This window comes from Crinia signifera, chromosome 2, assembly GCF_055691185.1.
Source record: "Crinia signifera chromosome 2, ASM5569118v1, whole genome shotgun sequence".
Classification (NCBI taxonomy): Eukaryota; Metazoa; Chordata; class Amphibia; order Anura; family Myobatrachidae; genus Crinia; species Crinia signifera.
In genome coordinates, this window is record NC_139218.1 from 392,786,356 (window position 1) to 392,798,890 (window position 12,535).

The following is a 12,535-nucleotide window of genomic DNA, read 5'->3' on the forward strand; positions in this document are numbered from 1 at the left end:
AAGGGTATTTCTTCCTTCTGACACTGCCCATATTAACTGTAAATGGCTGCCGCACTGAGCCCCTCCACACAGTAATTTGACTGGCGCATATCAAATAGGTAATTAACTCAGGAGAGGATGCGGGTACACTACAAAGTGTACAGGGGTGGGGTCCTGGGGTGCACACCAATTGAGAGGTGCGACCCTGCGGAGACCTTTCAGTAGAACTGCATACAAAGTCAAAGGTGCAGGTGCACAAATTAAACTCCCAATTTCAAAATTTTTGCAATAAAATTTTGCATTTTTAGCGAGGTTCTTCGCTTAGTTATGGCCATAAGTAACGGCTTGCCCACCACGACCAGGTGACCTCATTAGTCGGGCAAGTCCCTAACATTTTGCGGGGTACAAATCTAGGGCACAGGGCACCCCAAAATGGTGCAGCTGAGTGACCCCAGGGCAACACAAGACTGAAAGAAATATATAGTGAAACAAAGTGAGGATAGGTTAGTGAGAGAGGCTGCTAAAAGATAGCAGGGATAAGTAAGTGAGAGGTAAAAAAATGAGAGATGAAGTAGTGAGAGGTGAAGTAGTGAGAGGTAAAGGTTAGAAATGAATTACATTGAAATAAAACACACAATAGGGATGAAAGTGAAAACTACAAAGTGACTTAATTAAACTGATAAATGTAAAGCTATTCATTATGGGATCAAAAATGAACAAGCTACTTATAGACTGAATGGAGTTATTATAGGGAATTCTGCTGTAGAGAAGGACTTGGGGTCATCATAGATGAAATATTGGGTAATAGTGCACACTGCACATGCATTAAAAGGGGAATGGATTCAAGGGATGCCAATGTGATAGTGCCTCTTTACAAGGCATTGGTAAGACCACACTTGGAATATTGTGTCCAGTTCTGGGCACCACACCTTAAAAAGGACATAAATGATTTGGAACAGGTACAGAGAAGGACGACTAAGCTACAGTAGTAAAAGGTCTTGAATCACTAGAATACAAAGATAGGTTATACCAGGCTGAATATGTTTTCACTGGAGAAATGGAGGTTGAGAGGTGATATGATTATTATGTTCAGATACAGGATTGGGAATCATATGGAACTGGGAGATGATTGGTCACTAACAGGCCTATACTTAGGACACGCGGGCATGTACTGAGGCTCGAGGAAAATAAATTCCTACTGAATTAAGAAGAGGATTCTTCACTATTAGAGCAGTAACATTCTGGAACTCATTGCCGGTGGGGTGATTACAGCAACTATTGATAATGAATTTATATCAAAACTGGATGCATTTTTGGCCACTAAGGGAATCCTATAGATATGTATTACTTAAGTCAGTAGTTACAAGTCAGATAGATTGAACTCGATGGACTAAAGGGTACTTATGTATTAGCAGGGCGCCCATTACGTAGTTTGCGTAGTGGTGTATTGAGAATACCAATACACCACTATGCTGGCTACGTAAACTACATAATTTACATAACTGGAGCCCTGCTAATACACAATGGATCATATCCCCACTATCCACGTCATACCCCCATTATCCACGTGGGTGTGGAGTTAATTTTATAAATTTTGGCGAGGGCAGCGAGCCGCGCGAGGGCCACAGATACGCGTCCGCTCGCTGCACTTCGGGCTTGCTGACTCGCCACACTTTATAAAATTAACTCCACGCCCTCATGGGGGTATGACGTGGATAGTGGGGATATGTGTGTGCGTAGTGCATTATACTTACCTAATGTCCCCAGTGCCAGAGTTCCCCTCGCAGCCTCCTCCAGGACACCCCTGCGGCAGCGTTCCTCTACTCCGGCAGCGTCCTCCATGACACCCTGGCGGAGACAATGTACGCAATTAGCGTAGTGCCGCTGGGGGAGCAGGGAAACCATGTGATGCTCCCCCAGCGGCAGTACGTTGAATTACGGCCATGACACGTCTCCCCCCCGCCCGGTGCTGCTCAGATGTCCCCCCTCCGCCCGGCCAAGCCCCGCCGCCCGCCCTTCAGCCCGCCATCTGCCCGCTGTAAGTATAAAAGCACATATTAGCAGGGCGCCCGGCTAGGCTACGCTGACAACGTAGCCTGAGGTACGTTGTCAGCGTAGCGTAGCCGGGCACCCTGCTAATACATAAGTACCAACTAAAGTATTTTTTCAGACTTTATTACTATGGTTTTATTTTTTATGTTATTACCATAATTTGATCTGCTGGCCAAGAGGCGTAGTGTTTCCAGGCACCAGAAATCCCCCCCACCCCCCTCCCCCCTGCCTACGGATTCTCTGGGGTAAATTTACCATGGGAGATCTATTAAACTTATGGTAGGTGCAGATTTTCCATCTGAATATGGCCTCAAATGTGAGCACGTAATCGCAAACTGTCCATGACATGCCCAAAACACGCCCATAAGCAGTGCTATTTTTCAGCAGGAACCAGCAGGAACTCAGTTCCTGAACCTCTAATTAAATATGACATCATCAGGAACTAAAAATGTACTTTCCATAAGATAAGTTGTATTTTAGAGTCACCTGTGAGTGCCTTTGTTTCTAAATACAATATATACATCTATCTCTCTCTCTCTATTATATATATATATATTTTTATTTAATTGATCCACCCCCAGACCTGGAGTTCCTGGACCTATTTTTCCAGAAAAATAGTACTGCCCATAAGTCAGACCAGTCAACCCCAAGTCACCGCACTGACCACTCTCCAACTCTCTATAGAACCAGCAACCTTTATTACATCCTGGAATTGCCGCTGCCAATAACATATTACATACAAAATAAATCAGTACAGTTACAGTATGTTTACCCGCATCAACAAGTTACAATAATATCGTGTGGTCAAAAGCTAAGATTAGATTCAGTGGGGGCTCCAGAGGAGGGGCCTGCAGGACAGTTAAAAATTCAAATAGGGGAGAAACAATAACTGCCAGTAAGTCAGTTTGGAATGTCAGTTGGTGGCAGTGGGTGTGAATCCACTATTTGAAATTTGAACTGTGCTTCAGCCACACCCCTTGAACCACCACTGGTTATATTTACTATGGAGTGGGTTGTTCCAGTCGGCGATCATCGGAGCCTTTGACAACTTGCTCCTTAGTAAATCTACCCATAACCCTCTACATGGACAGCATTAGCAACACTGACACCTGCAGGCTATAGAGGAAAACTACAGTGGATTTGTTATTGCGCAAAGTGGAAGCTGCAGTCTGATTCCCAGTGAGCTTGGAGCTTTCTAGATGGCTTTGAACTAATAAAAACCCTGACGGTCATTAATAATATAAGCTGAGAAGTAATGCATATCGCCATCATAATGTACATATTGTTTATAAGAAAAATGTTCCCTTTATAGGCGCCATTCCAAGTCCTGCATTTGGCGGGAAAAGTCTGTTTGCAGTTTGTAAATAAGTCTTGTTACTTCTGTGACGGGCGGTTTATTCACCTAGCCCGGCGTGGACCCTCTTATGTTGCCGAAGATTTGAGCCGTCAGAAAAGCAGCGGCCGCACTGGGAACACGTGAACGGCCTCTCCCCAGTGTGTATGCGCCGGTGTTTCACAAGGTTGGATTTCTGTGTAAAACATTTCCCACAATCTGTACAAGTAAACGGCTTCTCTCCGGAGTGAATCCGCTGATGTCTAACAAGAGTAGAACTTCTGGCGAAGCATCTGCCGCATTCCTGGCATATATATGGCCGCTCCCCGGTGGGCGTCCTCTTAAGTGACATAAGGCGGGACCTCTGATGAAAGGATTTTCCACTGTAATACTGAAACAGTCTGTCCTGTGTGTGACATCGCTGGTGGGCGGTAAGAGCCAACGTGGAGCTGAATCGCACCCCGCAGACGGAGCACCTATACAGATTACTGGCGCTATGCGTCTGCTGATGGGTGACGAGAGCTGAATGATTAGGGAAACATTGCTGACACTCCGAGCACTGATGCGTCATCTCAGGATAGTGTGAGGAGGCGTGCGGACCTGTTGGGGACAAAAGTACTGAGATAAACCCTCTGTACATCAGCGGATGGGTCGCGTCATCATGTGTGACACATTCTGTGCAGTTATACATACAGTATGTTTGATACAGATATCAGATTTTACATATATTCAGTATTATATACAATTGTTTCTTAACAGTTAACTCTGTCATTCCAAAATAAAATCGGAATGTCTTCCAATGATACTTAATATGTATTCAAACTGAAAGTGACTGCTGCACTGAAATATAATTGACTCCGGCACAATGGAAGCAGCCATCTTACTTTGTTATTGTACTACAGTGTTGCTGATTATGTGTAATGTGCTTTTATTAGGGATTACACTATTTAGGCAAGGACAACATTCCTGAGGAAAGGGCTGTTTGCATTTTCTATGTGCGATGAGCTTTTATAAGGGATTACACAATTTAGACAGGGACAACAATCCTGAGGAGGGGACTATTTGCATTTTGTATGTGTAATGTGAATTTATTAGGGATTGCACTATTTACCCTTAAGACAATATTCTGTATGTGCATTGTGCTTTTATTATGGATTGCACTATTTAGGCAGGGACAACATTCCTGAGGAGAGAATTGTTTGCATTAACTATGCGTCATGTGCTTTTATTAGGGATTGCACTATCTAGGCAAGGTCAACATTACTGACGAGTTGGCTGTTTGCATTCTCTATGTGTAATGTGCTTTTATTAGGGATTGCACTATTTAGGCAGGGACAGCATTCCTGAGGAGGGGACGATTTGCATTTTGTATGTGTAACGTGCTTTTACACTATTTAGCCGAGGACAACATTCTTGAGGATGGGGCTGTATGCATTCTGTATGTACGATGTTCTTTTATTAGGGATTGAACTATCTAGGCAAGGACAACATTCCTGAGGAGGAGGCTGTTGCCTTCTCTATGAGCAATGTGCTTTTATTAGGGATTGCACTATTTAGGCAGGGACAACATTCCTGAGGAGGGGGCTGTATGCACTATGAGCTGCTGCCCATTGTGACATTTGTGTTACTTGTAAGCTTATGTAACCAGTGTTAATGTAAGTCATCCTATACTTTCTCTGTAACTGCTAGAATATAAAAACAATACGAGGGCGTTGCCCAGGGAGATGTAAACTTTGCAGTTTTTGGTAACGTTTGAGCTATGAAGCCAGGCATTTCCTTGGAAATTTCGCTGACTTCAGGAGCGAGAGGTAGAATTGCTGATTGTTATACTTACAACGTACTGTACATAGATTCAAAATCAGTAGCTAAGTATTACAATTGTAGTCATTATCGCCGGGTATAAGGTCGCTGAGCAATTATTTTTCATTAACCTTTTTATGATTTTGTTTTAGCCTTTTTGTTATAATATTACTGTGAACTATCGCTATGCATATGAAACCTTGACCTTTTAATACTGTCTTACATTAGAAAACCAAAGTTATTTGGCCTTGATAGGATTTCTTTGAAATCTTTCAATAAAACAAATTTCAGACAAAACCTAATTAAAACATGTAAAAGTACTTTTCAGAGAAACACACAAACACAAAAAAAAGAAGGAATTAAGCATTAGTATTGGATATGTCACAAGGTTTTGAATTGAGGTAAACATGAAGATTACATCATGTGTTTCTCTGTGTATTGAGTGTTTATTGTGTTGGGGGGGTTTACTCTTTAAGATTGTGAGTGTTAACTGTGGTTCCTGTCCTGTGGGAATGTTGGGGGAGAAGCTTGATGCTAGGCAGATTTAGTACCTCTCTTATCTGATCCACCTTCCTTCTTTGTTGTGTGTGTGATTTACTGCATTGGTTCAGCTTACTTAGATGAAGACTACAAGCAGCAAGAATGTGGAATATAATTTTTTTTTTAAAGAAGTCACGGTGTTGTGCCTGTAGTCACCGCATATATAAAAAAAAGGTTTTGTTTTTTTTTTTTACTTTTTTATATGTTTAAAATAGCCAACCTTGGGTTTTATGCTTATCATTTATAATCAGCTGTTCACCAGACAAGAAACTGAATACTCAGTAACTGGTGGGAAGGTTTGGGTGCTTCCTGCTGTACAGCAAACAGAAATTAAAGGGAGAAATAGTGGCCAAAGGATTAGGCTGAGTTATTATGTGTTACTGGAAGGTGATACTAACCCTGTTTATTTTCCCACTAGCTTTATCCAAGAACCACCTAAAATGGCTGCCAGAACCAGTAGACTTATTGGACATCGACGCCAGCACCGCGGCCAGCCAACTACCAACACAGCATCAACCAGCCCAGGAAAAGACCACAGCGGCTAGATCAGCGCATCTCCCCAGCATGCCTTTTGCCTCTGGTGTTCCTACGTCCCCTAGCAACGCAGAGGATGTGTGTGCCAGCTTGTTGTATCCTGTGAGGGTGCCCAGCGATGCTCCTGTTCCTAGTGGTTTGCCAACTCAAGCGGTGAGTATGAGTGACCACACTGACCTGTCCATGACTGAACCCAACCATAATGACCCTAGATTCCCCTGTAGAGTGTCCCCCTTAAGAAGAAAGTGAGGGGCACTGGCAGGGGGTTAGGGAGGCTCCACTCTCTGACCCATCCCTGACAGGCATAAGGTGCCAAGCTTGCAGTGGCCTTGATGGGGTGGGGGTAGGGAGTGTGCCCGGGCAGGAAGGGTTCAGGCCCAGGGTAGTCAGGAAGTGTAGAAGGGGATACACCCGACAGGGTGGGTTCTCCAAGATGTAGGTCCTTTGAGGAGGACAGGAGGGCAGGTCTGACAGTTATTGCAGATGGGTGCCCGGGAGAAGTGACAGAGGTGCAGTGCCTGGTAGATAGTGTGGGAGGAGACAGGGGTAGGCCCAGACCAGTGAAGGCAGAGGCGACCAGAGGCTGTCCCCGGCCCACAACCCCCAGACAGGTACTGACCTTAGAGACTGTAAGGCCCTACAGACCAGTTGTCTCTGACTTATTGGACAGACACAAAACCGGCCGAGGACATCCCAGAACTATGTTACACCACCAGGAACTCTAATATCATTGATTTAAGAAATTATTTTGCCATAATTACACTAATGTAATACCAGATTCCAGTCTTTTTCTGGCTAAACCCTTCCAATTGGTTCTCAGGAATCAAAGGCCGGGTAGCAGGCATAATACTTAATGTAATGCAAGATGTGAAATGAAAGTGTAACGGGCAGAGACCAGAGCAACCCCTAAAAAAGCAAGGTTGGTTTGTGATAGGCATACAACCACCAATGTTCATTCTCAATAAGAACGCAAAATAAAAATGGATACAGCACATCCAGTCTGTATTTAATTGAGAGCGGAAGCCGGCTAACTCAGGGTTAAACTTATCCCCTTAACTTATTCCCTTTAGACCAAACTTCTGTAACCGCTAAAAACAAAAATGAGAAGCGCATTAACAAAGTCCAACTCATGTATCAAAAATAACACTGTTTAATAGAATACATGGAAACAAACGTTACATAGACAATCAACGGTAAAATGTTATTGGTTACAGCCATATAAATAACACTTACAATTCTAAACAAATAAATACATAGAGGGGGGGAATTCTGGTTAATTTGCTCAGATGTGAATTCACATCCTTGCGAGTGATCCAGATCCGGCCTTGTGAATGATGGTACGCCGGGCCCCCCATTCGCGAGGCGTGTATGTTTGAACTGGCTGCGAATGGATGCTTTACATAAACATCATTCGATGGTCGTGGAACCATCGAATGATGTGGAACGTGGACGCAGATCTAAGGTTGCTCAGAGCAACCTTAGATCTGCGTGCACATTCGGAGGGAGGTGGGCGATGGTGCGGGTGATGTCAGCTGCCCGCACCATCGGCCCATTAACATAGGAATGCCCATGAAATGCTGGGCGTTCCCATATGCTAATGGCCCCACCCCCCAAAAAAAACATCGGCCCAGTGTGAACGGACCACAATAAGGTCCAAAGTACCCTTTTACTTTTAGAACAGGATGTTTGGCCCGTGTTCCTTAGTGCTCCAGGGGTCCCACTGCTGGCATGAACAACCCACTGCACCAAATGATGGACAATCACTAGTGAAAGGCACAGAATAAACCCTTAGCAAAGTATTTAATATTCCTTACAGATATTGTGAATCCAGCTCGCATCTATTCATTGGCTGGAATCCTCGGGCCCATGCCCTGCAAGTAGTAGTATACGGCCCAGAGCAGCCTGTAACTGCGGCTATTCCGCTGGTGGGTGACGTTGGCACAATGATAGGCTATTCTTGTATCCTGCCAGCTGTAAGTGCTGGCTGCAATGTACAGTCTCAGGTAAAAGGGCACTTACAGATGTTCATTCCCTATGTGTGATGTTTTTATTAGGGATTGCACTTTTTAGCCAAGGTAAACATTCCTGAGGTGGGGGCTGTGTGCACTATGAGCTGCTGCCCATTGTGACATACTGTATATGTGTTACTAGATTACTTTTTTATTTAGCAAATATAGGGGGTGATTCAGGGAGAGCACAATATGCAGCGGTCATCGCAAACAAATGCCTGCCCCATGCATCCCCTCAGAGGCACGTGAATGGATGTGTGCGCTGATCGCCGTGCGAGCGGGCGGGCGGAAACATTCATTCAATGGTCACCAAAACTGACTTTTATTTGGCTCGGGAACGTCCGAGAACGGGGCATGTGATGTTGGTGTCCCGCCCTGTGCAGGCTTTGCCACGCCTGTGTTGGGGACGCCCATTGTTTTTCTGGGTGCACCCATTGTTTATTTGGGCACACCCAGGAAACCAGCCACCCGCCTGTCCGCCCCGATGTATGCGAATGGGCCTCGGTGACTGTGAAAGTCGCACAGGGGTCTGCACGTGCGCATAATCGTCTATGCGCAGTCCTCAAAACATTGGAACGGGGACGAATTTGGCCAAAAGTGACCGGAGCTGAATCACCCCCATAGTGTCTACACGTAAGCCACCCTATACTTATATATACAATACTGTAGTAGACGTTGCGTGGGGAGTCGGAGACGGTTCAGTTCTTAGTAACATTTGCACTATGAAGTTAGGCTTTTCCTTGAAAGATTCACTGAATTACAGGAGCAAGTGAAGGAACTGTTGAGTGTTATAGTTACCCCCCCCCCACCCCCCCCACGTCGATTTAAAATCTGATATTAAATATCTACCTAAGTCTTACATGCTGTAGTGTGTGTCATTTTGTTTTCACATAATACTCCATTACACTCCTGAACCCTCGCCAATAACCAGGCTGTGAGTCACTGTGGTGTCAGCACAGTGATGTCACCCACAGCAAAACCAGCAGAGAACCTTCCAACAGGGCCAATATGACTCGACCGCCATAGGTTTCTTTGCATGTGGTGGGTGAGCACGAGAGGTCAATATCAATGTGACTTCTAATCCGCTAAGTCCCCCCCACCACCAATAATAGGGCCTGATTCTCAGTTTAAAGTCCTGCAACCATTATATCATCTTTTTTGTTGCTGCAGTCACAGCGAAGACTTTACACTAATACTAGTATCTGTGCTTCCCCCGGTGTATATCCGTGCAAATGACTGTGCAAGGACTGAGACGCACACTTTGTAATACGGCTGAGTGCGTCAGTAGATGCTATAATCAATCGCACCATTGGCCCTAACACCAGCTATTTGGTAGGTGTCCATTTTTCCATATGGGTATGGCCACGGATGTGTATTATTACCCTTCATTTATAGGGAGCCACAAGGGTTCCGCAGCGCATAACAAACTACATAAACACATTGGGCAAAGCATGGACTTAGAGTACAAGACAATGCAAAACAATGACATGGTATATAGACATTGCTGCATCAGTGGACACGACACTGGCTCTCCTTCCCCTTAAGGGATTCATTTCAAGCTTCTCACACTCAATTACGAAGCTCTCACACCTCTCTCATTACATTTGTGACCTTCTCCCTTTAGACTCCTGCCTATAAAGGGTATGAATACAATAAACAGTATACTTATGGTTACCCTCTTTAGTATGTTACCTATGACGGCATGTAGTCCAAGGCTAAGGGTGATTTACTAAGAAGCGGGTTGTCACAACAGCAATCATTGGTACCTTTGACACCCTGATCTTTAGTAAATCTACCAGCAACCCCCTACATCAGTTGTTCCCAACCTGGGGTACGCTGCAGACAGGTTGGGTGTACTCGAAAATAATAATGGTAAAGGTGGAAGAAGTCTCCCAATGGCGGAAGAAGTCTACCGTTGCGTAGACAACCATGTAACCGGTTCTGTCTGCAATGCCTTCTCGTACTTTTGCCTGACCAGCGATTCACTGGAAGCCGCCCTCCGACATCAGCGATCATCTGCCCTACACTGACACAGGTGGAGAAAGCAGCAGCATTAATCCTACAGGCATCAGCGGGAACTCTGGAGACAGTACACAGCCAGCAGCCAGGCACAGAGGGACCCGATTCCTGACAGCACACTACTGCTCCACTACCGGAGACAGTACACAGCCAGCAGCCAGGCACAGAGGGACCCGATTCCTGACAGCACATTACTCCTCCGCTACTCCTTAAGATATGGACACGCATAACGCTCACTGCCACTCCACTCGTAAGTACTGTGGATATTTGAAATTGAGCTACTCATAAATGAAAAGCCTAATCAAAAAGTTTGAGAACCGCTGCTCTACATGGACAGTAGTGGGTACCCTGACCCCTGCAGGTTGTAGATGAAAATAACAAAACACTACAATAGACTTGTTGTACACACAAAGTGATAGATGCCTGCGCTGAAGCAATATATATGGTTATATATTATAGGTAGACATGGAGCTTTCTAGGTGGACGGAAACCAAGAATGAGAACAGAGAAAAGTAACATACCAAAAAGAGCACCTAACTGTGTGATTACATGGGTTTCATCCCGCAATCCATAAACATACTGGTAGGGTTATTGACAAACAGAACCATTGTACGTAAGTGTGTGTGCGTATGTGTGTTAAGGGCAGAGTAGATCGGCCAAGTGATTCTTATCTGCCATAAAAATACTACGTCTCTACAAAGTAGTGCATATAACAAGCAAATTGTAAATGTTTATATGAAAAAACAGGCGTTCCCCTAACATGCGCAATTCCAAATCCTGAATTCGGCGGGAAAGTCTTTTGCAGTTCGTAAACAAGTCTTTATTCCCCTAAACCGGCGTGAACCCTCTTATGTTTCAAAAGATGTGAACCATCATAAAAGCAGCGGCCACACTGCGTACACGCAAACGGCCTCTCTCCGGTGTGGATGCGCTGGTGTTTCACAAGGTTGGATCTCTGAGTGAAACACTTCCCACATTCTTTGCAATTAAAGGGTTTCTCTCCAGAGTGAATCCGCTGATGTGTAATAAGAGTGAAATTTCTGGCGAAACATCTCCCGCATTCCAGGCATAAAAATGGCCGCTCACCGGTGTGAGTCCTTTTATGGCACAGAAGACGTGATCTCTGATGAAAAGATTTTCCACAGTAAGAGCAGTGAAACCTTTTTCCCTCAGTGTGACATCGCTGGTGGGCGGTAAGAGCCAATGTGGAGCTGAATCGCACCCCGCAGACCGAGCACCTATACAGATTACTGGCGCTATGCGTTTGCTGATGGGTGACGAGGGCTGAATGATTAGGGAAACATTGCTGACACTCCGAGCACTGATGCGTCATCTCAGGATAGTGTGAGGAGGCGTGCAGACCTGTTGGGGACAAAAGTACTAAGATAAACCCTCTGTACAGCGGATGGGTCGCGTCATCATGTGTGAGACATTTTCTACACTTATACACATGTACCATATAGATATCACATATTACATATATTCAGTATAAAGTCAAATTGTTTCTAAGCAAGTAATATCGCCATTACGACATAATATTGGAATTTGTCTTGAATTGTTAAACATGTATTAAAACTTAAAAGTGACTGCTGTTGAATCAAGGCTAAAAGATTCTAAAAAAATTGTCCACTAGATTAAGAGGGATGCTGCCAAATCTTCTAACACCACACCAACTCGGTTCACGACAGAACGACATTTGGTATTGTGAATTCATTTTGCCATAGCAGTAATAGTTTCCTCATCAAGGAACTATACCACGTCCACAGTGCTACTAAGTTTAGATGCCAAAAAAGCCTTCAACAAAATCTTATGGAAATATTTATTTAAAATTTTAGAATACAAAGGCTTTGGACTCACTTTTATAGACACTATTAAATACTAATATCTAAACCCTACTACTAAATTATTGGTTAATGGTCTTCTTGGCAAACCTTTAATGATGCAACAGGGAACACGACAGGGCTGGCCACTGTCACCTTTGCTATTTAATATGGCATTGCTTCCGTAATTACACCATCTACAACAGTGGACAGTCCTGCAATGACCAAAAATTGGGATACAGGAATTAAAATTGCATGCTTTTTCCAATGACCTACTGATATTTATCTCTAATCCTGAAAATAGCCTGGAACCTTTGGTTGACACTCTTCATCAATATGGCTTACTTTCGGAATTTAGGATTAAACTTTCTAGGTCAAAAGCATTAGTCTTAGGCAATCGTCCATATAGATTGACTAATCCTTTTGGAGACTGAAATGGGCCCCTTCCC

The 12,535-nt window shown here is 44.2% G+C and overlaps 1 protein-coding gene across 3 annotated transcripts in view; it reads right to left on the reverse strand.

Moving 5' to 3' along the window:
- LOC146058240 (uncharacterized) overlaps positions 1-12,535 on the reverse strand; it is a 110,057-nt gene that overhangs the window by 17,164 nt on the left and 80,358 nt on the right. The window contains exon 12 of one of the 3 annotated variants that reach the window (XM_083170431.1): positions 2,664-3,964. The exons of 1 other annotated variant lie outside the window; for it this stretch is intronic. In XM_083170431.1, the coding sequence (XP_083026557.1) occupies positions 3,426-3,964 (539 nt within the window). In that variant the 3' untranslated portion in view covers positions 2,664-3,425. Of the gene's footprint in view, positions 1-2,663; positions 3,965-9,078; positions 11,629-12,535 lie in introns of those variants that run through there. One more of the 3 variants, XM_083170429.1, reaches the window with a different exon arrangement.